Source organism: Artibeus jamaicensis, unplaced genomic scaffold (assembly GCF_021234435.1).
Source record: "Artibeus jamaicensis isolate MK-2021 breed Jamaican fruit bat unplaced genomic scaffold, CSHL_Jam_final scaffold_3272, whole genome shotgun sequence".
Classification (NCBI taxonomy): Eukaryota; Metazoa; Chordata; class Mammalia; order Chiroptera; family Phyllostomidae; genus Artibeus; species Artibeus jamaicensis.
In genome coordinates, this window is record NW_026522039.1 from 539,370 (window position 1) to 565,463 (window position 26,094).

At 50.8% G+C, this 26,094-nt stretch overlaps 1 protein-coding gene across 1 annotated transcript in view; it reads left to right on the forward strand.

Moving 5' to 3' along the window:
- The window catches only part of OBSCN (obscurin, cytoskeletal calmodulin and titin-interacting RhoGEF), a 132,295-nt gene that overhangs the window by 16,640 nt on the left and 89,561 nt on the right, over positions 1-26,094 (forward strand). Inside the window, 5 exon segments of the mRNA XM_053657057.1 lie at positions 6,232-6,235; positions 10,110-10,385; positions 15,007-15,282; positions 21,533-21,808; positions 23,162-23,437. Of these exon segments, the coding sequence (XP_053513032.1) occupies positions 6,232-6,235; positions 10,110-10,385; positions 15,007-15,282; positions 21,533-21,808; positions 23,162-23,437 (1,108 nt within the window).

Consider the following 26,094-nt stretch of genomic DNA (forward strand, 5'->3'; position numbering starts at 1 on the left):
CTGAGCCACACCAGTCAGAGCAATTGTTAATATTTTGAGGCGCTGTCGTACTATTTTCCGCAGTGGCTGCATCAGTTTTTAGTCCCACTAGCAATGAACGAGGGTTCCCTTTTCTCCACATCCTCATCAGCACTTGTCATTTGTGGATTCATTGATGGTAGCCAAGCTGAGGTATAGAGTGATACCTCATTGTGGCTTTGTCATTTCCCTAATGATTAGTGATGTTAAACATCTTTTTATATGCCTGTTGGCCATCTGTCTGATCTGTATGTTCTCTTTGGAGAAGTGTCTATTTAGACCCTCTGCCCATTTTTAAATTGGATTTTTTTGGCATTAACTTGTATGAGTTCTCTATATACTTTGGGTATTAACCTCTGATTGGATGCGTCATTTGCAAATATATCTTTTCTCATTCAGCAGGTTGGCTTTTAACTTTGTTAATGGTGTCTCTCACAGTGGAAAACACTTTTTAGTTTGATTAGTCCTGTGTATTATTTTTTTCTTTTGTTGCTCTTGCCCCAGGACATGTATCAGAAAAAATATTACTAATAGCCATGTCAGAGAGTTTACTACCTGTGTTTTTTCTTAAGTGTTTTATCGTTTCAGGTCTTATATTTAATTCTGTAATCATTTTTTATTTTATTCTTGTGTATGGTCTAAGAAAGTAGCCTAGCTTTATTTTTTGTGGCATATATCTATCTAGTTTTCCCAGTATCATTTATTGAATAGACTTTTTGTACCCCTTTGTATATTCTTGCATCCTTTATCACAGATTGATTGACTATCTAAGCGTGGGTACAAAGCTCTCTACTGTGTTCTATTAATCTCTGAGTCTGTTTTTATGACAATACCATGCTGTTTTGATTACTATAGCCTTGTAGTATAATTTGATATCAGATAACATACTATTAATACCTCTGACTTTGTTCTTCTTTGTCAAAATTACTGAAGCTATTTAGTGTCTTTTGTGTTTCCATATAAACTTTAGAATTATTCTTTGTAGTTCTGTGAAAAATGTTTTTTTTATAGAGATTACATTGAATGTGTAGAATCTTTGGATTATGGACATTTTAACAATGCTAATTTTTTTCCTATCTGTAAGCATGGTACATTTACTTATTTGTGTCTTCCTCAATTGCTTTGTTTTCTTATAACTTTCTGAGTGCTGGTTTTTACATCCCTTGGTTAAATTTATTCCAAGGTATTTTTTTGATGTAATTATACATGGGATATTTTTTTAGTTACCCCTTCTCATATCTTTTTACTTGTATATGGAGTGCAACTGACTTCTGGATGTTTATTTTGTACCCTGCTACATTACTTTATTTATCGGTTTTAGTAGTTTTTTGGTAGAATCTTTACAGTTCTCTGTGTACAATATCATGTCATATGCAAATACTGACAATTTTACTTCTTTTGTTCTGATTTGGGTGTCTTTTACTTCTTCTTCTTTTCAAATTGCTGTGGCTAGTACTTTCAGTACTATGTTGAATAAGAAATGTGGAAGCAAACATCCCTGTCTTGTTTCCTATCTTGAGGGACACACTTGTAGTTTTTGCTCATTAAGTATGATGCTGGCTACGGGTTTGTCATATATGGCCTTTATTTTATTGAGGTGTACTTTTTCTATTAACACTATGCTAAACGTTTTCATCATAAATGGGTGCTAGATTTTATGAAATGATTTTCTGCATGTAATGGTATGATCATGGGACTTTTACCGTGTGTAGTGTATTATGTTTATTAATTTTTGGGTATTGTAGCAACCTTACATCGCTGGCATAAATCCTGCTTGATTATGGTGTATGATCTCTTTAATATCTTGCTAGATCCAGTTTGCAATTTTTTTTTTTACTGAGGACTTTAGCATCTATGTTCATTGGGCTATTTGAATATAATTTTCTTTTATTATAGTGCCTTTACCTGGTTTTAGAATTAGGTTAATGCTGCTGTAATAGAATAAGTTTGGGAGTCTTTCTACCCATTGACTTTCTTAGAATAGTTAGGATAGATGTTTGTTTTTTTTTGAAAGTTTAGTAAAAATTTACCCGTGAAGTCATCCAGTCTAGGATTGTATTTGTGGTGGGGGTTTGATTACTGTTTCAATTGCATTGGTTGTAATCAGTCTGTTTAGATTTTCCGATTCTTCCTGGTTCAGTTTTGGAAGATTGTATGTTTCTAAGAAGTTATCTGTTTCATACCCATTGTCCAATCTATAGTATTTACTTACAGTCCTTTGTATTTCTATGGTGTCAGTTGTTACTTCTCCTCTTTCATTTCTGATTTTATTTATTTTGGTCCTGTCTCTTTTTTCCCAATGTGCCTAGTTTAAAGTTTGTCAATCTCACTTATTTTTTTCAAAGAACCAGATCTTAGTTTCATTAATCTTTTGTACTGCTTTTATAGACTCCATTTCATTTATTTCTGCTCTGATCTTTATTATATTCTTTCTTCTACTCACCTTTCCACTTTGTTTGTTGTCCTTTTCCTTCTTCATTTAAATGTAAGAATAGATTGTTTAGTCGAGATTTTTCTTTTCTTTTTTAAATTTTATTTATTTATCTTTAGAGAGAAAGAGTGGGAGAGAAACATCAATGTGTGGTTGCCTCTCACGAGTCCCCTGCTGGGAACTGGCCTGCAACCCAGGCATGTGCCCTGATTGGGAATCGAACCTCAATCATGTGGTCCGCAGGCCTGCGCTCAATCCACTGAGCTATGCCAGCCAGGGCTTGTCTTGTTTCTTAAGGTGGGCCTGTAAAGCTATGAATTTCCGATTGAGGACTGCTTCCCAAGTGTTCTATTGACTTTGGGTTGTTATGTTCTCATTTTTATTTGTTTCAAGATATCCTTTGGTATCTTTCTTGATCTCATTGTTAACAAAATCATTGTTTAGTAACATGTTATTTAGACACCATGTGTTCATGTATATTTTTGGTTTTTATGTGATTGATTTCTACTTTCATACCACTATGCTCAGAGAAGATGTTTGATATGATTTCAATCTTGTGAACTTTACTGAGACTTGTTTCATGTCATAACATGTGGTCTATCCTAGAAAATGTTTCTTGTGCACTTGAAAAGAATACATATTTTGCTGCTTTGAGTTGAGATGCTCTGAAGATATTAATTAAATCCATCTGATCTGTGCCTCTTTTAAGGCCACTGTTTGTTGATTTTCTGTCTGGAAGATCTATCCATTGATATCAATGAGTTGTTAAAATACCTTACTGTGAGTGCATTACTGTTGATCTCTCACTTTATGTCCATCAAAATTTGATTTATAAATTTAGGTGATCCTATGTTGGTACATAAATTTTTTAAAAATATTTATTTATTTATTTATCTTTAGAGGGGAAGGAGAGAGGGAGAGAAACATCAATGTATGGTTGCCTCTAGTGCGTCCCCTGCTGGGAACTGGCCTGCAGGGAACTGGCTTGCAACCCAGGCATGTGCCCTGACTGGGAATTGAACCGCAATCCTCTGGTTCGCAGTCCTGTGCTTAATCCACTGAGCTACACCAGCCAGGGCAGTACATAAATATTTAGAAGGGTTATATCCTCTTGTTTGATTGATCCCTCTATCATTAAGTACCATCCTCCTTGTTTCTTCCTATACCCTTTGTTTTAACATTTATTTTGTCTGACATAAATATTACTACCTCAGATTTTTTTTTTTACTTCCATTTTCATGAAATATCTTTCTCCACCCCTTTACTTTTAGTCTATGTGTATCTTTCATTTGGAGGTGGGTCTCTTGTAGACAGCATATATATGTGTTTTGTTTTCTTATCCATTCAGCTACACTATGTTTTTTGACTTTTGAAGTCCTTTACATTTAAAGTGATTATTGATAGGTGTGTGTTTATTGACATTTAATTCTTTTTAACTATGTTCCTCTTTCTTTTTTCCCTCCCTCTTCTTAAGGAAGGCCATTTAACATTTCTTGTAATACTGGTTTGGTGATGATGAAGTCCTTTACCTTTTTCTTGTCTTAGAAGTTCTTTAGCTAACTTTCAATTTTGAATGATAGCTTTGCTGAGTTGAGTAGTCCTAGTTGTAGGTCCCTGCTTTTCACCACTTTGAGTATTTTATGCCAAATCCCTTCTGACCCGAAATGTTTCTGTTGAGAAATCAGCAGTTTTATGGTAGCTCCTTACAAGGTAACTAACTCTTGCTCTCTTGCTGCTTTTACAATTCTCTCTTTTGGCCCTTGTCAGGTAGATCAATTGGTTAGAGCACCTTCTGGATATATGAAGGTTGCAGGTTCAATACTTGGTAGGGCACATATAAGAATCAACCAGGGAATGCATAAATTAGCAGAACAACAAATTGATGTATATTTCTCTCTCTTTCAAATATGTAAAAATAGATAAATGATTATAGACATGATTCTTCCTATGTTTTAAACTTTTACCATTGTAATTATGATGTGTCTTGGTATTGGCCTTCTTTAGTTCATCTTGTCTGTGATCCCCTGGGACTGCTGGATTTGTGTGTCTTTTTATTTCATCAGGTTAAGAAAACTTTTGGTAATTATTTTTTCAAGTAGTTTCTCAATTTCTTGCTTTACAAAAAATTCTCCTTCTGCTCTGGTTGTTGTGGCTCAGTGGGCTGAGTTCTGGCCTGTGAACCAAAAGGTCACCAGTTTGATTCCCAGTCAGAGCACATGCCTGGGTGCAGGCCAGGTCTCTGGTAGGGGGCATGTAAGAGGCAACCACACATTGGTGTTTCTCTCCCTCTCTTCCCCTCTCTCTAAAAAGAAATGAAATTTAAAAAATTCTCCTTCTGGTCCTTCTATGATACAGATGTTATTACATTTTATACTATACTAAAGGTCCTTTAAAATATCCTCATTGAAAAATTATTTTTCACTTCTCTGATTGGATGTTTTATGCTATCTTGATTTCCAAGTTATTCATTTAATCTGCTGCTTCATCTAACCTATGGTTTATTCCTACCAGTATATTATTCAATTCAGATATTGCATTCTTCAATTTTGACTTATTTTTTAATTGTAGTATTCCTTTTTCCTGCTGTTGAAGTTCTCACTAAAGTTTCTTGAGCAACCTTATAACAACTTTTTTGAACTCTATATTTGTTGAATTGCTTGCCTCAGTTTCATTTAGCTCTTTTTCTGGAGAGTTCTCCTGTGCTTTCATTTGGAGCATATTTCTTTCTTCCCATTTTGGCTATCTCTTTGAGTTTGTTTCTATGTATTAGCTAGATCTGCAATGTCTCTCAGTATGGTGGCCTAACATAGTAGGTGTCCTGTGGGACCCAGCAGCGCGTTCTCCTTGATCACCAACTGGGTCCTCCAGGAATGTCCCTGGTGTGGATTTGTGAGCCTTCCTGTTGTAATTGAGTCTTGGTGGCCTTTGGCCCATTTGTGCATGGGGTCGACCCTCACATTGGCTGACTTTGAGGATTGTCCATGACTACAGTGGGCAAGCTGCTTTGCAGGCCCTGACCACGTGAGGTTGAATTCACCTCTGCAGGGCCTGCTGCCTGCTGAGATCTCCCTTTGGACATGCTGCTTGTGAAGGTAATTGAATCCTGGTTTGATGCTGTCTCAATCTTGCCACTGAATGTGTTGGTTCTGGATCCTCTTGGGAGGACTCTGGTGAGGTTAATGTCAGATGCTGCCTGTGACAGTCCCTGAGCAACCACAGTTTGTGAATGCCTGAGCAGGGCCTGGGTGTCTGTGGGAAGGACCAAGCTGTGAACCAAGACCAGATTCCACCAGCACTGAGCCTGGGAACAGATCAGCAAAAAGTCCAAGGCACCTGAGATCTGCCTCTGCCTGCTGCCTGTTGGATGTCTGTTAGTCTCAGTCCCTGAAATAGCCTGTGGGGGTATTCACATTGCATGAGGTATGTTCTCAGTGAGTCACCAGGTAGGGGCAAGTGATGATCACCAGATTGATACAGGTTCAAACTTGGTGCCAAGGTTGGATCTCAGGCCACTTGGCAGAAGTTCCAGGTTGTTCCAAGCCTATCTGCCACCTCCTAGGTGCCCACAGACCTTTGTGGTAGGATGAAGTCTCAGGGATTTGCCAGGGAGAGGGTAGCAGAGTTTATCAGGCCCAAGCAGACCAAGATTTGGGTGTGAAGGGAGGTCTGCAGTAGGAGACATGTGAGGGGAAAAATGACTTTTGTCCAAAAGCCAAATACATCATTCTGTCCAAGTTTCTGCTGGGAGCCCAGTTCAGCAGATTGGGGGCACTGAATGTCAGGATGGTGGGGTTAGTGGATGTCCTGTCAGGGGGAGGCACTTGTCAGCTTGGTAAAAGTAGGGGGAGTAGCCTTTGCTCCAGAGTTGACACACTCAGACTGACCAGGATCTGCCATTAACTCCTGGGAAGCCTGAGTGTGATAGGTCAGTAAGTTTGACTTTTAACTCCTGTCAAAAGTTGGGAGGGTGGGACCATTAAGTATCTATAGGGAGGGTCTAGTGGATCTCCTATGAGGGAAGGTGCTGGGCAGGCTCCTGGGAAGTTGGGGTGAATAGCCCCTGCCCTTGTGCTACACAACTCAGTCACTGACATCCCCTGAGTCTGCTCAGACCTCCACCGCCCAGGCCCAGGCATCTGACTCCACTGCACGGTGTTAGATCTTCAGGGAGGGGTAGCAGGGAGTCCAGAGTTTGGGGCTGTTGCATCCCCTAGGCTGAAGACGAGTTCTTCACCCAAGAAAGATGACATCTGTGGTTTGGGAAAAGGGCTCAGTACAGGGAGCCTGGTGTCTCTACCTCAGCCTGTCAGTCTCTCCTCTGCTCTTCCCTTCTTTGCTGGAGCCCAGGATGAGTGGCTGTAAATGAGATTTTGTGTGCTGACCTTTTCAGAGTGCACCTGTGTCTCTAACACACTACTGTATCTCCCTGGCACACAGAATCCCTGCTGATTTTCACAACCATATGTGGGTGCCTCTTCCTGGTTGCAGTGTGCTATGTTGGGTAACCCAGTGTGGGACTGAGACCCAATACTCCTCAGGAAGAGTCTTTGAAGCTGAAATATCCCTCTGGAATCCCAGATGCTGCCCATGGGAGCAGCGCTGTTCATTTTATGTCTTCACCCTTCCTACCTTTCTAAATATGTCTCTTCTGTAAATTGTTGGTTATAAGACTTCACTTCAACACGTTCAGTTGGTTATCAGGCAATTGGTCTGTATTTTGGTTGTATTTCTAGTTTCTTCACATGAGTTAGTGGATGTAACTTCCATCTACTCTGCCACCACCTTGGATCTCTACATTTTGTTCTGAACATCATCTTTCAAGTCTATTATGTCCTTTCAAAAGTTACAGTTATTGTTTTTTTGTCCTATTGCTTTTAAGATATGGTTTTCGATTTTGATTTTAAGCAGTTTACTTTCAGCAGGTGTAGTTTTCTTTGTATTCATACATGGGCAGTAGAGCATCTTGAGTCTGTGGATTTATATCCTCCATCAGATGTTTAATATAGGCTATCACACACCTCACATGCATCTCTCCTCCTCTTTTCCTTTTAATTATTTTATTCTTTCAGCTCTATTACAGATACCTTCTTTTAGCCTGTCTTCCAATTTACTACCTTCTGCTCTGCTGTATCTAATCAGCTGTCAAACCCACTTATCTTGTGTTTTGGTTATTTTATTTAATAGTTCTATAATTTTCATTTAACTAATTTCTTATATATACTAGACTCCATGAGAAAATTTTCATAGTTGATGCATTTTCTTTCACTTTTTAAAAATATTAGTCATGGCTGTATCATGTTCTGATAACCATAAAAACCATGATCTGATACTGCATCCTTCTTTTGTTGTTTTTCTTTCTACTCTCCTTGGCATGCCAGAGAATTTTCAACTGACTGCCACATAACCTGTGAAAAAATATGTTAATATGGGTGCTGTTATTACATGAAGTGGACCACTCTTTCCTTTGCTGGGCAGGGAGAGGATTGTGGGGGCGACTTTGCCCTCAAGTCCCCCTGTCTGCCATGAATGAAAATAACTCTATCAAGACATGATCTGCTTGAGGAGGAGAGGTGGCCAGTTTCTCAGAGGAAAAAGGCAAGGAGCCCCTTCCTCCAGGGGCTTTTATTGGGTTGTAATACATAGGAATATAGGGCAGCAAGGATCAAACAGTAGATAACATTTCAAAGAAATCTGAGGGCTTAGTCAGAGTCTGTCAGGAAGGGGGTTTGCAGAAATGTTAGGGTTTCCTGCTCGGACCCTTAACATGAATGAAAGCACTCTTAGCAAAGCAGGTTTCACAGGATTTTTTGGGAATTCTTTCTTATGCCAGATTTCCCTGGATCTGCTCTAGCAAGGCAAGGAGCTTCACCCTTCCCCATCAGGTTTTCAGGCTTAAGTGGATTAGAGCCAGGAACCACCTCCCAGATGGAAATGGGGACTCAGGCTATGTCACAGAGCCAGGGTACAAGGGTCTATTGCTCGCTTTTTGTTGCAGCCCCCCGAGTCCTTCCCTGATGGCCTCCCAAGTGATCGAGTCTGGCTTAGGTTGCCCCTTGCTGTGAGGAGTCTTACCAGTCTCTGACTTCCGACCATGCTTTGAGGGTAGGGAGAGGAATCTAAGGCAGCATTTGCTACTAGAGACAAACTTTGTCTCCTGTGGCTTGCGTTCCGGGGGTCACTCGCTCATGGGGGGTAGTTACAATTCCTGAAATCAGGTAGAGTGGTCCCCAAAAGAGGATGACTAAGAACATTAGTCCCTTCACTATTGTGCTGACTTGAGGCTGCATTGCAATTTTGACCAGGGTTATCAATGTTATTTTTCCTCCCATTTATCAATTAGCAGTCCACCTAAATGTTAACTCCTCAGAAGATGTTCTCTGACAATCACATACAAGTCACCATTCTGACCCTTCTCTCAAACCTGTCACCTGTTTTACTTGATCACAGCACTCAGCATAGCACTATACCATTATTGTCATGGTTTATGTGTGATTGTTTCTCTTGTTCCATTCCAAAGCCAGCTTTGTGGAAACAGAGACCATGATAGTCACCAGAGCATCCCCCCACCATAGTGCCTGCACACTGTGGGCCATCCATTGACTTTAGCTGGATCAGTGATCAAATAGATGAGTGAATGAATGATTGAACCTAGAGCATGGATCTCTGAGATCCTATGTGTATTCATTTGGATTTAGTAGAACATATACACCTGAAAAATTGATGATATCCAGTATTGCAGAAGATGTCCAACTGGAACTCTCAAACAGTTTTGGTGGAAGTGTAAGTTAGCACAACCATACTGGAAACTCTTTGCAAATACGTGTTAAAGCACAAATACTGGCCTGACAATGTCCCTGCCCATGTGAGCCAGTATTCATAGCGCCTTACTACTTGTATCGCTCCTTTGGAAACAATCCAAATGAACCAGAGAATGAAAAGGAAAAATAAGCAAGGGTGTGATACAACAGAGCTCATCATTACATGAGAGCAGAGTACCGCTCTATGGAACAACTTGATGGAGCTTCCAGACAGAATGCAGAGTGCAAGAATGCAGGCCAACAGAGCATGGAATATGATTCATTCATGTGAAAGCAAAGAACAGGTAAAAGTGGTTATCAGTGACCGGCCAGAATGGTGCTTCTTTTTGGGGGTGGTCAACACAGGGTGAGAAGCTGAAAATGTTCTCTCAATATATGTTAGGGTGTGTGGCCATAAGTATGCTTACACTTCCTTAGGGTGTACAAGAGAAATAGTGTGTTTAAATCTGAGGCATACTTAGGAAAATATAGGTAAGTTTCTGAATGACACGCCCCATGCCAGCTTCTGTGCATACAAGAGTGACCAAGCCCCCTGCCAAAGGAGGTGAGACTCACTTGAGAAAGAAAATGAACAGGCAGTGACAAGTACGGGAACGGCTTTGGTTGCCTTCCCCCACTACAAGGAATTACTCCAGGTCAAGACAATTTGAAAATGACAATTAAAAATTTGTGAGAGAAGACATATGTGTGTAAACACAAGTCTAACTATTATCAGGAAATAACACCCTACCTGGAATGAGGTTCCAAGGACAACATTGACAAAATATTGAAGAATTGCCAGAAGTGATAGAGCCTACTACCATAATTATGTCATTAACAGTAAGCTACCTCCTTGCCCGCAGAGCCCACAGTGGTGTTTGCCAAGGAGCAGGCGGCACGCAGTCAGGTGCAGGCCGAGGCGGGGGCCAGCGCCACGCTGAGCTGCGAGGTGGCCCAGGCCCAGACGCAGGTGACGTGGTACAAGGACGGCAAGAAGCTGAGTGGGAGCTCGAAAGTGCGCGTGGAGGCCTCGGGCTGCACCCGGCGGCTGGTGCTGCCGCAGGCAGGGAAGGCGGACTGCGGGGAGTACAGCTGCGAGGCCGGGGGCCAGAAGGTCACCTTCAGCCTGGATGTCTCAGGTCAGTGCGCTGGGGCTTAAGCGGGGGCTCCTTGGTCCTGATTGGAAGCGTTGCTGTCACTGACTTATAGCCGTGACAGTCCTTTGGTCTTTGCATTAGACTCTACCCATTCCAACCCCCCTCCCCCAGTCCCGCTTTCTACCTGTATGCTCCAGGCTGAGTCCAGGGAGGCTGGGATGGAGGCACAGAAGGGTGCGGGGGGCACACACTGGGCGCACCTTGTGCACCCCGAGTGGCGTTCCCACATAGTGATGCTCCTGGTATTCCTTGGTGGCCAGGGGTCTGGCTCTGCTGCCTCTGGGGTCTCGAGTAGCCCAGATGTCTCTCACCTCAGGATACGTGAATGTCCTTTAGGACACTGGAGCATCTTCCATGGGGCCCTCAGCACGTGCCACCCGAGTGTTCTCCGGAATCACTGCTGTTGTTTAGTTTACTTTAGTTTAGTTTAGTTTAGTTTAGTTTAGTTTAGCTTTAGTTTAGCTGTAGTTTTGCTTTTCTTTGCTTTGCTTTGCTTCGCTTTGCTTTGCTTTGCTTCGCTTCGCTTTGCCTTTGACCCGAGGAGGCAAAATTTCAGCCACATCCTCATACCGGCCATTTGCTGAAGAGTGAAGTTTGGGTCAGCAAAGTCTTAGATTTGTGGAACCCTCTTCCTTCCTTGGACACGGCTCCAGAAGACACCAGTGCGGCCGTGTTCCGAAGTCTAGATCTCAGCTCTGATTCCGTGTCTGTGCAAAGTGAGGCAAGAACAGAGGGTTGGCAGATAGGCACCTGTGATCTTCTGCTGTGAGGTGTGGAATGTTCTCTTAGAAGCACACCTTGCTGTCCCTCCGTCTCCTGTTAGACATTCTGTGTCAGCGCCCCCTTGGGGTCAGATGTGTGGGTGGGACACAGGCGGAAAGAGGAGCTTAGGCCACAACAGCAAGGTGTGTTAGAGATGAGTTCCTGCAGGAGCAGACCCCCGACTGCCAAATGAGCATTTATTACACAGCGTTTCCTAATGACTCATGTGTGTGCCTGTCCCTCCCCTGGCTGTGAGCACACTTTCCTTTCCTTTTCTGAGGAGAGTGTAACTCCCCGAGAGGGTTGGCTGTGGTCTCACGTGGCCCGGACGTGGACCGTTGTTACTGTGTATGGTTTGTGGGGCCTACGCACTCGCCATTGGCCTGCAGGGGGGCGGCAGACCGGGCGGAGGAGAATGTGCTCCAGGGGCTGAGAAGGTGCTGGGGCTTCTGCAGGCCCCACAGTGGGTGCTGAGCCCAGAGAGGATTCTGGTCCTCCCGCCTCCCTGTTTAGTCCCCCCCGTCCCCAGTGCCGTCCTCCCGACTTTGAGGAAGTCTCTGACCCTGTGCTTCCCCTCCCTGCCCCCAGAGCCCACGGTGGTGTTTGCCAAGGAGCAGCCAGCACGCAGTCAGGTGCAGGCCGAGGCGGGGGGCCAGCGCCACGCTGAGCTGCGAGGTGGCCCAGGCCCAGACGCAGGTGACGTGGTACAAGGACGGCAAGAAGCTGAGTGGGAGCTCGAAAGTGCGCGTGGAGGCCCTCGGGCTGCACCCGGCGGCTGGTGCTGCCGCAGGCAGGGAAGGCGGACTGCGGGGAGTACAGCTGCGAGGCCGGGGGCCAGAAGGTCACCTTCAGCCTGGATGTCTCAGGTCAGTGCGCTGGGGCTTAAGCGGGGGCTCCTTGGTCCTGATTGGAAGCGTTGCTGTCACTGACTTATAGCCGTGACAGTCCTTTGGTCTTTGCATTAGACTCTACCCATTCCAACCCCCTCCCCAGTCCCGCTTTCTACCTGTATGCTCCAGGCTGAGTCCAGGGAGGCTGGGATGGAGGCACAGAAGGGTGCGGGGGCACACACTGGGCGCACCTTGTGCACCCCGAGTGGCGTTCCCACATAGTGATGCTCCTGGTATTCCTTGGTGGCCAGGGGTCTGGCTCTGCTGCCTCTGGGGTCTCGAGTAGCCCAGATGTCTCTCACCTCAGGATACGTGAATGTCCTTTAGGACACTGGAGCATCTTCCATGGGGCCCTCAGCACGTGCCACCCGAGTGTTCTCCGGAATCACTGCTGTTGTTTAGTTTACTTTAGTTTAGTTTAGTTTAGTTTTGTTTAGTGTAGTTTTGCTTTTCTTTGCTTTGCTTTGGCTTCGCTTCGCTTTGCTTTGCTTCACTTCGCTTTGCCTTTGACCCGAGGAGGCAAAATTTCAGCCACATCCTCATACCGGCCATTTGCTGAAGAGTGAAGTTTGGGCCAGCAAAGTCTTAGATTTGTGGAACCCTCTTCCTTCCTTGGACACAGCTCCAGAAGACACCAGTGCGGCCGTGTTTCGAAGTCTAGCTCTCAGCTCTGATTCCGTGTCTGTGCAAAGTGAGGCAAGAACAGAGGGTTGGCAGATAGGCACCTGTGATCTTCTGCTGTGAGGTGTGGAATGTTCTCTTAGAAGCACACCTTGCTGTCCCTCCGTCTCCTGTTAGACATTCTGTGTCAGCGCCCCCTTGGGGTCAGATGTGTGGGTGGGACACAGGCGGAAAGAGGAGCTTAGGCCACAACAGCAAGGTGTGTTAGAGATGAGTTCCCGCAGGAGCAGACCCCGGCTGCCAAATGAGCATTTATTACACAGCGTTTCCTAATGACTCATGTGTGTGCCTGTCCCTCCCTGGCTGTGAGCACACTTTCCTTTCCTTTTCTGAGGAGAGTGTAACTCCCCGAGAGGGTTGGCTGTGGTCTCAGGTGGCCCGGACGTGGACCTTTGTTACTGTGTATGGTTTGTGGGGCCTACGCACTCGCCATTGGCCTGCAGGGGGCGGCAGACCGGGCGGAGGAGAATGTGCTCCAGGGTCTGAGAAGGTGCTGGGGCTTCTGCAGGCCCCACAGTGGGTGCTGAGCCCAGAGAGGATTCTGGTCCTCCCGCCTCCCTGTTTAGTCCCCCCCGTCCCCAGTGCCGTCCTCCCGACTTTGAGGAAGTCTCTGACCCTGTGCTTCCCTCCCTGCCCCCAGAGCCCACGGTGGTGTTTGCCAAGGAGCAGGCGGCACGCAGTCAGGTGCAGGCCGAGGCGGGGGCCAGCGCCACGCTGAGCTGCGAGGTGGCCCAGGCCCAGACGCAGGTGACGTGGTACAAGGACGGCAAGAAGCTGAGTGGGAGCTCGAAAGTGCGCGTGGAGGCCTCGGGCTGCACCCGGCGGCTGGTGCTGCCGCAGGCAGGGAAGGCGGACTGCGGGGGAGTACAGCTGCGAGGCCGGGGGCCAGAAGGTCACCTTCAGCCTGGATGTCTCAGGTCAGTGCGCTGGGGCTTAAGCGGGGGCTCCTTGGTCCTGATTGGAAGCGTTGCTGTCACTGACTTATAGCCGTGACAGTCCTTTGGTCTTTGCATTAGACTCTACCCATTCCAACCCCCTCCCCAGTCCCGCTTTCTACCTGTATGCTCCAGGCTGAGTCCAGGGAGGCTGGGATGGAGGCACAGAAGGGTGCGGGGGCACACACTGGGCGCACCTTGTGCACCCCGAGTGGCGTTCCCACATAGTGATGCTCCTGGTATTCCTTGGTGGCCAGGGGTCTGGCTCTGCTGCCTCTGGGGTCTCGAGTAGCCCAGATGTCTCTCACCTCAGGATACGTGAATGTCCTTTAGGACACTGGAGCATCTTCCATGGGGCCCTCAGCACGTGCCACCCGAGTGTTCTCCGGAATCACTGCTGTTGTTTAGTTTACTTTAGTTTAGTTTAGTTTAGTTTAGTTTAGTTTAGTTTAGTGTAGTTTTGCTTTTCTTTGCTTTGCTTTGCTTCGCTTTGCTTTGCTTTGCTTCGCTTCGCTTTGCCTTTGACCCGAGGAGGCAAAATTTCAGCCACATCCTCATACCGGCCATTTGCTGAAGAGTGAAGTTTGGGTCAGCAAAGTCTTAGATTTGTGGAACCCTCTTCCTTCCTTGGACACGGCTCCAGAAGACACCAGTGCGGCCGTGTTCCGAAGTCTAGATCTCAGCTCTGATTCCGTGTCTGTGCAAAGTGAGGCAAGAACAGAGGGTTGGCAGATAGGCACCTGTGATCTTCTGCTGTGAGGTGTGGAATGTTCTCTTAGAAGCACACCTTGCTGTCCCTCCGTCTCCTGTTAGACATTCTGTGTCAGCGCCCCCTTGGGGTCAGATGTGTGGGTGGGACACAGGCGGAAAGAGGAGCTTAGGCCACAACAGCAAGGTGTGTTAGAGATGAGTTCCTGCAGGAGCAGACCCCGGCTGCCAAATGAGCATTTATTACACAGCGTTTCCTAATGACTCATGTGTGTGCCTGTCCCTCCCTGGCTGTGAGCACACTTTCCTTTCCTTTTCTGAGGAGAGTGTAACTCCCCGAGAGGGTTGGCTGTGGTCTCACGTGGCCCGGACGTGGACCGTTGTTACTGTGTATGGTTTGTGGGGCCTACGCAGTCGCCATTGGCCTGCAGGGGGCGGCAGACCGGGCGGAGGAGAATGTGCTCCAGGGTCTGAGAAGGTGCTGGGGCTTCTGCAGGCCCCACAGTGGGTGCTGAGCCCAGAGAGGATTCTGGTCCTCCCGCCTCCCTGTTTAGTCCCCCCGTCCCCAGTGCCGTCCTCCCGACTTTGAGGAAGTCTCTGACCCTGTGCTTCCCTCCCTGCCCCCAGAGCCCACGGTGGTGTTTGCCAAGGAGCAGCCGGCATGCAGTCAGGTGCAGGCCGAGGCGGGGGCCAGCGCCACGCTGAGCTGCGAGGTGGCCCAGGCCCAGACGCAGGTGACGTGGTACAAGGACGGCAAGAAGCTGAGTGGGAGCTCGAAAGTGCGCGTGGAGGCCTCGGGCTGCACCCGGCGGCTGGTGCTGCCGCAGGCAGGGAAGGCGGACTGCGGGGAGTACAGCTGCGAGGCCGGGGGCCAGAAGGTCACCTTCAGCCTGGATGTCTCAGGTCAGTGCGCTGGGGCTTAAGCGGGGGCTCCTTGGTCCTGATTGGAAGCGTTGCTGTCACTGACTTATAGCCGTGACAGTCCTTTGGTCTTTGCATTAGACTCTACCCATTCCAACCCCCTCCCCAGTCCCGCTTTCTACCTGTATGCTCCAGGCTGAGTCCAGGGAGGCTGGGATGGAGGCACAGAAGGGTGCGGAGGCACACATGGGCGCACCTTGTGCACCCCGAGTGGCGTTCCCACATAGTGATGCTCCTGGTATTCCTTGGTGGCCAAGGGTCTGGCTCTGCTGCCTCTGGGGTCTCGAGTAGCCCAGATGTCTCTCACCTCAGGATACGTGAATGTCCTTTAGGACACTGGAGCATCTTCCATGGGGCCCTCAGCACGTGCCACCCGAGTGTTCTCCGGAATCACTGCTGTTGTTTAGTTTACTTTAGTTTAGTTTAGTTTAGTTTAGTTTAGTTTAGTTTAGTTTAGTGTAGTTTTGCTTTTCTTTGCTTTGCTTTGCTTCGCTTTGCTTTGCTTTGCTTCGCTTCGCTTTGCCTTTGACCCGAGGAGGCAAAATTTCAGCCACATCCTCATACCGGCCATTTGCTGAAGAGTGAAGTTTGGGTCAGCAAAGTCTTAGATTTGTGGAACCCTCTTCCTTCCTTGGACACGGCTCCAGAAGACACCAGTGCGGCCGTGTTTCGAAGTCTAGATCTCAGCTCTGATTCCGTGTCTGTGCAAAGTGAGGCAAGAACAGAGGGTTGGCAGATAGGCACCTGTGATCTTCTGCTGTGAGGTGTGGAATGTTCTCTTAGAAGCACACCTTGCTGTCCCTCCGTCTCCTGTTAGACATTCTGTGTCAGCGCCCCCTTGGGGTCAGATGTGTGGGTGGGACACAGGCGGAAAGAGGAGCTTAGGCCACAACAGCAAGGTGTGTTAGAGATGAGTTCCTGCAGGAGCAGACCCCCGGCTGCCAAATGAGCATTTATTACACAGCGTTTCCTAATGACTCATGTGTATGCCTGTCCCTCCCTGGCTGTGAGCACACTTTCCTTTCCTTTTCTGAGGAGAGTGTAACTCCCCGAGAGGGTTGGCTGTGGTCTCAGGTGGCCCGGACGTGGACCTTTGTTACTGTGTATGGTTTGTGGGGCCTACGCAGTCGCCATTGGCCTGCAGGGGGGCGGCAGACCGGGCGGAGGAGAATGTGCTCCAGGGTCTGAGAAGGTGCTGGGGCTTCTGCAGGCCCCACAGTGGGTGCTGAGCCCAGAGAGGATTCTGGTCCTCCCGCCTCCCTGTTTAGTCCCCCCCGTCCCCAGTGCCGTCCTCCCGACTTTGAGGAAGTCTCTGACCCTGTGCTTCCCTCCCTGCCCCCAGAGCCCACGGTGGTGTTTGCCAAGGAGCAGGCGGCACGCAGTCAGGTGCAGGCCGAGGCGGGGGGCCAGCGCCACGCTGAGCTGCGAGGTGGCCCAGGCCCAGACGCAGGTGACGTGGTACAAGGACGGCAAGAAGCTGAGTGGGAGCTCGAAAGTGCGCGTGGAGGCCTCGGGCTGCACCCGGCGGCTGGTGCTGCCGCAGGCAGGGAAGGCGGACTGCGGGGGAGTACAGCTGCGAGGCCGGGGGCCGGAAGGTCACCTTCAGCCTGGATGTCTCAGGTCAGTGCGCTGGGGCTTAAGCGGGGCTCCTTGGTCCTGATTGGAAGCGTTGCTGTCACTGACTTATAGCCGTGACAGTCCTTTGGTCTTTGCATTAGACTCTACCCATTCCAACCCCCTCCCCAGTCCCGCTTTCTACCTGTATGCTCCAGGCTGAGTCCAGGGAGGCTGGGATGGAGGCACAGAAGGGTGCGGGGGCACACACTGGGCGCACCTTGTGCACCCCGAGTGGCGTTCCCACATAGTGATGCTCCTGGTATTCCTTGGTGGCCAGGGGTCTGGCTCTGCTGCCTCTGGGGTCTCGAGTAGCCCAGATGTCTCTCACCTCAGGATACGTGAATGTCCTTTAGGACACTGGAGCATCTTCCATGGGGCCCTTAGCACGTGCCACCCGAGTGTTCTCCGGAATCACTGCTGTTGTTTAGTTTACTTTAGTTTAGTTTAGTTTAGTTTAGTTTAGTGTAGTTTTGCTTTTCTTTGCTTTGCTTTGCTTCGCTTTGCTTTGCTTTGCTTCGCTTCGCTTTGCCTTTGACCCGAGGAGGCAAAATTTCAGCCACATCCTCATACCGGTCATTTGCTGAAGAGTGAAGTTTGGGTCAGCAAAGTCTTAGATTTGTGGAACCCTCTTCCTTCCTTGGACACGGCTCCAGAAGACACCAGTGCGGCCGTGTTCCGAAGTCTAGATCTCAGCTCTGATTCCGTGTCTGTGCAAAGTGAGGCAAGAACAGAGGGGTTGGCAGATAGGCACCTGTGATCTTCTGCTGTGAGGTGTGGAATGTTCTCTTAGAAGCACACCTTGCTGTCCCTCCGTCTCCTGTTAGACATTCTGTGTCAGCGCCCCCTTGGGGTCAGATGTGTGGGTGGGACACAGGCGGAAAGAGGAGCTTAGGCCACAACAGCAAGGTGTGTTAGAGATGAGTTCCCGCAGGAGCAGACCCCGGCTGCCAAATGAGCATTTATTACACAGCGTTTCCTAATGACTCATGTGTGTGCCTGTCCCTCCCTGGCTGTGAACACACTTTCCTTTCCTTTTCTGAGGAGAGTGTAACTCCCCGAGAGGGTTGGCTGTGGTCTCACGTGGCCCGGACGTGGACCGTTGTTACTGTGTATGGTTTGTGGGGCCTACGCAGTCGCCATTGGCCTGCAGGGGGCGGCAGACCGGGCGGAGGAGAATGTGCTCCAGGGTCTGAGAAGGTGCTGGGGCTTCTGCAGGCCCCACAGTGGGTGCTGAGCCCAGAGAGGATTCTGGTCCTCCCGCCTCCCTGTTTAGTCCCCCCGTCCCCAGTGCCGTCCTCCCGACTTTGAGGAAGTCTCTGACCCTGTGCTTCCCTCCCTGCCCCCAGAGCCCACGGTGGTGTTTGCCAAGGAGCAGCCGGCACGCAGTCAGGTGCAGGCCGAGGCGGGGGGCCAGCGCCACGCTGAGCTGCGAGGTGGCCCAGGCCCAGACGCAGGTGACGTGGTACAAGGGACGGCAAGAAGCTGAGTGGGAGCTCGAAAGTGCGCGTGGAGGCCTCGGGCTGCACCCGGCGGCTGGTGCTGCCGCAGGCAGGGAAGGCGGACTGCGGGGAGTACAGCTGCGAGGCCGGGGGCCAGAAGGTCACCTTCAGCCTGGATGTCTCAGGTCAGTGCGCTGGGGCTTAAGCGGGGGCTCCTTGGTCCTGATTGGAAGCGTTGCTGTCACTGACTTATAGCCGTGACAGTCCTTTGGTCTTTGCATTAGACTCTACCCATTCCAACCCCCTCCCCAGTCCCGCTTTCTACCTGTATGCTCCAGGCTGAGTCCAGGGGAGGCTGGGATGGAGGCACAGAAGGGTGCGGGGGCACACACTGGGCGCACCTTGTGCACCCCGAGTGGCGTTCCCACATAGTGATGCTCCTGGTATTCCTTGGTGGCCAGGGGTCTGGCTCTGCTGCCTCTGGGGTCTCGAGTAGCCCAGATGTCTCTCACCTCAGGATACGTGAATGTCCTTTAGGACACTGGAGCATCTTCCATGGGGCCCTCAGCACGTGCCACCCGAGTGTTCTCCGGAATCACTGCTGTTGTTTAGTTTACTTTAGTTTAGTTTAGTTTAGTTTAGTTTAGTTTAGTGTAGTGTAGTTTTGCTTTTCTTTGCTTTGCTTTGCTTCGCTTTGCTTTGCTTTGCTTCGCTTCGCTTTGCCTTTGACCCGAGGAGGCAAAATTTCAGCCACATCCTCATACCGGCCATTTGCTGAAGAGTGAAGTTTGGGTCAGCAAAGTCTTAGATTTGTGGAACCCTCTTCCTTCCTTGGACACGGCTCCAGAAGACACCAGTGCGGCCGTGTTCCGAAGTCTAGATCTCAGCTCTGATTCCGTGTCTGTGCAAAGTGAGGCAAGAACAGAGGGTTGGCAGATAGGCACCTGTGATCTTCTGCTGTGAGGTGTGGAATGTTCTCTTAGAAGCACACCTTGCTGTCCCTCCGTCTCCTGTTAGACATTCTGTGTCAGCGCCCCCTTGGGGTCAGATGTGTGGGTGGGACACAGGCGGAAAGAGGAGCTTAGGCCACAACAGCAAGGTGTGTTAGAGATGAGTTCCTGCAGGAGCAGACCCCGGCTGCCAAATGAGCATTTATTACACAGCGTTTCCTAATGACTCATGTGTGTGCCTGTCCCTCCCTGGCTGTGAACACACTTTCCTTTCCTTTTCTGAGGAGAGTGTAACTCCCCGAGAGGGTTGGCTGTGGTCTCACGTGGCCCGGACGTGGACCGTTGTTACTGTGTATGGTTTGTGGGGCCTACGCACTCGCCATTGGCCTGCAGGGGGGCGGCAGAGCGGGCGGAGGAGAATGTGCTCCAGGGTCTGAGAAGGTGCTGGGGCTTCTGCAGGCCCCACAGTGGGTGCTGAGCCCAGAGAGGATTCTGGTCCTCCCGCCTCCCCTGTTTAGTCCCCCCGTCCCCAGTGCCGTCCTCCCGACTTTGAGGAAGTCTCTGACCCTGTGCTTCCCTCCCCTGCCCCCAGAGCCCACGGTGGTGTTTGCCAAGGAGCAGCCGGCACGCAGTCAGGTGCAGGCCGAGGCGGGGGGCCAGCGCCACGCTGAGCTGCGAGGTGGCCCAGGCCCAGACGCAGGTGACGTGGTACAAGGACGGCAAGAAGCTGAGTGGGAGCTCGAAAGTGCGCGTGGAGGCCTCGGGCTGCACCCGGCGGCTGGTGCTGCCGCAGGCAGGGAAGGCGGACTGCGGGGAGTACAGCTGCGAGGCCGGGGGGCCAGAAGGTCACCTTCAGCCTGGATGTCTCAGGTCAGTGCGCTGGGGCTTAAGCGGGGGCTCCTTGGTCCTGATTGGAAGCGTTGCTGTCACTGACTTATAGCCGTGACAGTCCTTTGGTCTTTGCATTAGACTCTACCCATTCCAACCCCCTCCCCAGTCCCGCTTTCTACCTGTATGCTCCAGGCTGAGTCCAGGGAGGCTGGGATGGAGGCACAGAAGGGTGCGGGGGCACACACTGGGCGCACCTTGTGCACCCCGAGTGGCGTTCCCACATAGTGATGCTCCTGGTATTCCTTGGTGGCCAGGGGTCTGGCTCTGCTGCCTCTGGGGTCTCGAGTAGCCCAGATGTCTCTCACCTCAGGATACGTGAATGTCCTTTAGGACACTGGAGCATCTTCCATGGGGCCCTCAGCACGTGCCACCCGAGTGTTCTCCGGAATCACTGCTGTTGTTTAGTTTACTTTAGTTTAGTTTAGTTTAGTTTAGCTTTATTTAGTTTAGCGTAGTTTTGCTTTTCTTTGCTTTGCTTTGCTTCGCTTTGCTTTGCTTTGCTTCGCTTCGCTTTGCCTTTGACCCGAGGAGGCAAAATTTCAGCCACATCCTCATACCGGCCATTTGCTGAAGAGTGAAGTTTGGGTCAGCAAAGTCTTAGATTTGTGGAACCCTCTTCCTTCCTTGGACACGGCTCCAGAAGACACCAGTGCGGCCGTGTTCCGAAGTCTAGATCTCAGCTCTGATTCCGTGTCTGTGCAAAGTGAGGCAAGAACAGAGGGTTGGCAGATAGGCACCTGTGATCTTCTGCTGTGAGGTGTGGAATGTTCTCTTAGAAGCACACCTTGCTGTCCCTCCGTCTCCTGTTAGACATTCTGTGTCAGCGCCCCCTTGGGGTCAGATGTGTGGGTGGGACACAGGCGGAAAGAGGAGCTTAGGCCACAACAGCAAGGTGTGTTAGAGATGAGTTCCCGCAGGAGCAGACCCCGGCTGCCAAATGAGCATTTATTACACAGCGTTTCCTAATGACTCATGTGTGTGCCTGTCCCTCCCTGGCTGTGAACACACTTTCCTTTCCTTTTCTGAGGAGAGTGTAACTCCCCGAGAGGGTTGGCTGTGGTCTCACGTGGCCCGGACGTGGACCGTTGTTACTGTGTATGGTTTGTGGGGCCTACGCAGTCGCCATTGGCCTGCAGGGGGGCGGCAGACCGGGCGGAGGAGAATGTGCTCCAGGGTCTGAGAAGGTGCTGGGGCTTCTGCAGGCCCCACAGTGGGTGCTGAGCCCAGAGAGGATTCTGGTCCTCCCGCCTCCCTGTTTAGTCCCCCCCGTCCCCAGTGCCGTCCTCCCGACTTTGAGGAAGTCTCTGACCCTGTGCTTCCCCTCCCTGCCCCCAGAGCCCACGGTGGTGTTTGCCAAGGAGCAGCCGGCACGCAGTCAGGTGCAGGCCGAGGCGGGGGCCAGCGCCACGCTGAGCTGCGAGGTGGCCCAGGCCCAGACGCAGGTGACGTGGTACAAGGACGGCAAGAAGCTGAGTGGGAGCTCGAAAGTGCGCGTGGAGGCCTCGGGCTGCACCCGGCGGCTGGTGCTGCCGCAGGCAGGGAAGGCGGACTGCGGGGAGTACAGCTGCGAGGCCGGGGGCCAGAAGGTCACCTTCAGCCTGGATGTCTCAGGTCAGTGCGCTGGGGCTTAAGCGGGGGCTCCTTGGTCCTGATTGGAAGCGTTGCTGTCACTGACTTATAGCCGTGACAGTCCTTTGGTCTTTGCATTAGACTCTACCCATTCCAACCCCCTCCCCAGTCCCGCTTTCTACCTGTATGCTCCAGGCTGAGTCCAGGGAGGCTGGGATGGAGGCACAGAAGGGTGCGGGGGCACACATGGGCGCACCTTGTGCACCCGAGTGGCGTTCCCACATAGTGATGCTCCTGGTATTCCTTGGTGGCCAGGGGTCTGGCTCTGCTGCCTCTGGGGTCTCGAGTAGCCCAGATGTCTCTCACCTCAGGATACGTGAATGTCCTTTAGGACACTGGAGCATCTTCCATGGGGCCCTCAGCACGTGCCACCCGAGTGTTCTCCGGAATCACTGCTGTTGTTTAGTTTACTTTAGTTTAGTTTAGTGTAGTTTAGTTTAGTTTTGTTTAGTGCTTAGTTTTGCTTTTCTTTGCTTTGCTTTGCTTCGCTTTGCTTTGCTTTGCTTCGCTTCGCTTTGCCTTTGACCCGAGGAGGCAAAATTTCAGCCACATCCTCATACCGGCCATTTGCTGAAGAGTGAAGTTTGGGTCAGCAAAGTCTTAGATTTGTGGAACCCTCTTCCTTCCTTGGACACGGCTCCAGAAGACACCAGTGCGGCCGTGTTTCGAAGTCTAGATCTCAGCTCTGATTCCGTGTCTGTGCAAAGTGAGGCAAGAACAGAGGGTTGGCAGATAGGCACCTGTGATCTTCTGCTGTGAGGTGTGGAATGTTCTCTTAGAAGCACACCTTGCTGTCCCTCCGTCTCCTGTTAGACATTCTGTGTCAGCGCCCCCTTGGGGTCAGATGTGTGGGTGGGACACAGGCGGAAAGAGGAGCTTAGGCCACAACAGCAAGGTGTGTTAGAGATGAGTTCCTGCAGGAGCAGCCCCCGGCTGCCAAATGAGCATTTATTACACAGCGTTTCCTAATGACTCATGTGTGTGCCTGTCCCTCCCTGGCTGTGAACACACTTTCCTTTCCTTTTCTGAGGAGAGTGTAACTCCCCGAGAGGGGTTGGCTGTGGTCTCACGTGGCCCGGACGTGGACCGTTGTTACTGTGTATGGTTTGTGGGGCCTACGCAGTCGCCATTGGCCTGCAGGGGGGCGGCAGACCGGGCGGAGGAGAATGTGCTCCAGGGTCTGAGAAGGTGCTGGGGCTTCTGCAGGCCCCACAGTGGGTGCTGAGCCCAGAGAGGATTCTGGTCCTCCCGCCTCCCTGTTTAGTCCCCGTCCCCAGTGCCGTCCTCCCGACTTTGAGGAAGTCTCTGACCCTGTGCTTCCCTCCCTGCCCCCAGAGCCCACGGTGGTGTTTGCCAAGGAGCAGCCGGCACGCAGTCAGGTGCAGGCCGAGGCGGGGGCCAGCGCCACGCTGAGCTGCGAGGTGGCCCAGGCCCAGACGCAGGTGACGTGGTACAAGGACGGCAAGAAGCTGAGTGGGAGCTCGAAAGTGCGCGTGGAGGCCTCGGGCTGCACCCGGCGGCTGGTGCTGCCGCAGGCAGGGAAGGCGGACTGCGGGGAGTACAGCTGCGAGGCCGGGGGCCAGAAGGTCACCTTCAGCCTGGATGTCTCAGGTCAGTGCGCTGGGGCTTAAGCGGGGGCTCCTTGGTCCTGATTGGAAGCGTTGCTGTCACTGACTTATAGCCGTGACAGTCCTTTGGTCTTTGCATTAGACTCTACCCATTCCAACCCCCTCCCCAGTCCCGCTTTCTACCTGTATGCTCCAGGCTGAGTCCAGGGAGGCTGGGATGGAGGCACAGAAGGGTGCGGGGGCACACACTGGGCGCACCTTGTGCACCCCGAGTGGCGTTCCCACATAGTGATGCTCCTGGTATTCCTTGGTGGCCAGGGGTCTGGCTCTGCTGCCTCTGGGGTCTCGAGTAGCCCAGATGTCTCTCACCTCAGGATACGTGAATGTCCTTTAGGACACTGGAGCATCTTCCATGGGGCCCTCAGCAGGTGCCACCCGAGTGTTCTCTGGAATCACTGCTGTTGTTTAGTTTACTTTAGTTTAGTTTAGTTTAGTGTAGTTTTGCTTTGCTTTGCTTTGCTTTGCTTTGCTTTGCTTTGCTTTGCTTCGCTTTGCTTTGCTTTGCTTCGCTTCGCTTTGCCTTTGACCCGAGGAGGCAAAATTTCAGCCACATCCTCATACCGGCCATTTGCTGAAGAGTGAAGTTTGGGTCAGCAAAGTCTTAGATTTGTGGAACCCTCTTCCTTCCTTGGACACGGCTCCAGAAGACACCAGTGCGGCCGTGTTTCGAAGTCTAGATCTCAGCTCTGATTCCGTGTCTGTGCAAAGTGAGGCAAGAACAGAGGGTTGGCAGATAGGCACCTGTGATCTTCTGCTGTGAGGTGTGGAATGTTCTCTTAGAAGCACACCTTGCTGTCCCTCCGTCTCCTGTTAGACATTCTGTGTCAGCGCCCCCTTGGGGTCAGATGTGTGGGTGGGACACAGGCGGAAAGAGGAGCTTAGGCCACAACAGCAAGGTGTGTTAGAGATGAGTTCCCGCAGGAGCAGCCCCCGACTGCCAAATGAGCATTTATTACACAGCGTTTCCTAATGACTCATGTGTGTGCCTGTCCCTCCCTGGCTGTGAGCACACTTTCCTTTCCTTTTCTGAGGAGAGTGTAACTCCCCGAGAGGGTTGGCTGTGGTCTCAGGTGGCCCGGACGTGGACCTTTGTTACTGTGTATGGTTTGTGTGGCCTACGCACTCGCCATTGGCCTGCAGGGGGCGGCAGAGCGGGCGGAGGAGAATGTGCTCCAGGGGCTGAGAAGGTGCTGGGGCTTCTGCAGGCCCCACAGTGGGTGCTGAGCCCAGAGAGGATTCTGGTCCTCCCGCCTCCCTGTTTAGTCCCCCCGTCCCCAGTGCCGTCCTCCCGACTTTGAGGAAGTCTCTGACCCTGTGCTTCCCTCCCTGCCCCCAGAGCCCACGGTGGTGTTTGCCAAGGAGCAGCCGGCACGCAGTCAGGTGCAGGCCGAGGCGGGGGCCAGCGCCACGCTGAGCTGCGAGGTGGCCCAGGCCCAGACGCAGGTGACGTGGTACAAGGACGGCAAGAAGCTGAGTGGGAGCTCGAAAGTGCGCGTGGAGGCCTCGGGCTGCACCCGGCGGCTGGTGCTGCCGCAGGCAGGGAAGGCGGACTGCGGGGAGTACAGCTGCGAGGGCCGGGGGGCCAGAAGGTCACCTTCAGCCTGGATGTCTCAGGTCAGTGCGCTGGGGCTTAAGCGGGGGCTCCTTGGTCCTGATTGGAAGCGTTGCTGTCACTGACTTATAGCCGTGACAGTCCTTTGGTCTTTGCATTAGACTCTACCCATTCCAACCCCCTCCCCAGTCCCGCTTTCTACCTGTATGCTCCAGGCTGAGTCCAGGGAGGCTGGGATGGAGGCACAGAAGGGTGCGGGGGCACACACTGGGCGCACCTTGTGCACCCCGAGTGGCGTTCCCACATAGTGATGCTCCTGGTATTCCTTGGTGGCCAGGGGTCTGGCTCTGCTGCCTCTGGGGTCTCGAGTAGCCCAGATGTCTCTCACCTCAGGATACGTGAATGTCCTTTAGGACACTGGAGCATCTTCCATGGGGCCCTCAGCAGGTGCCACCCGAGTGTTCTCCGGAATCACTGCTGTTGTTTAGTTTACTTTAGTTTAGTTTAGTTTAGTTTAGTTTAGTGTAGCTTTGCTTTTCTTTGCTTTGCTCGCTTCGCTTCGCTTTGCTTTGCTTCACTTCGCTTTGCCTTTGACCCGAGGAGGCAAAATTTCAGCCACATCCTCATACCGGCCATTTGCTGAAGAGTGAAGTTTGGGCCAGCAAAGTCTTAGATTTGTGGAACCCTCTTCCTTCCTTGGACACGGCTCCAGAAGACACCAGTGCGGCCGTGTTTCGAAGTCTAGCTCTCAGCTCTGATTCCGTGTCTGTGCAAAGTGAGGCAAGAACAGAGGGTTGGCAGATAGGCACCTGTGATCTTCTGCTGTGAGGTGTGGAATGTTCTCTTAGAAGCACACCTTGCTGTCCCTCCGTCTCCTGTTAGACATTCTGTGTCAGCGCCCCCTTGGGGTCAGATGTGTGGGTGGGACACAGGCGGAAAGAGGAGCTTAGGCCACAACAGCAAGGTGTGTTAGAGATGAGTTCCCGCAGGAGCAGACCCCGGCTGCCAAATGAGCATTTATTACACAGCGTTTCCTAATGACTCATGTGTATGCCTGTCCCTCCCCTGGCTGTGAGCACACTTTCCTT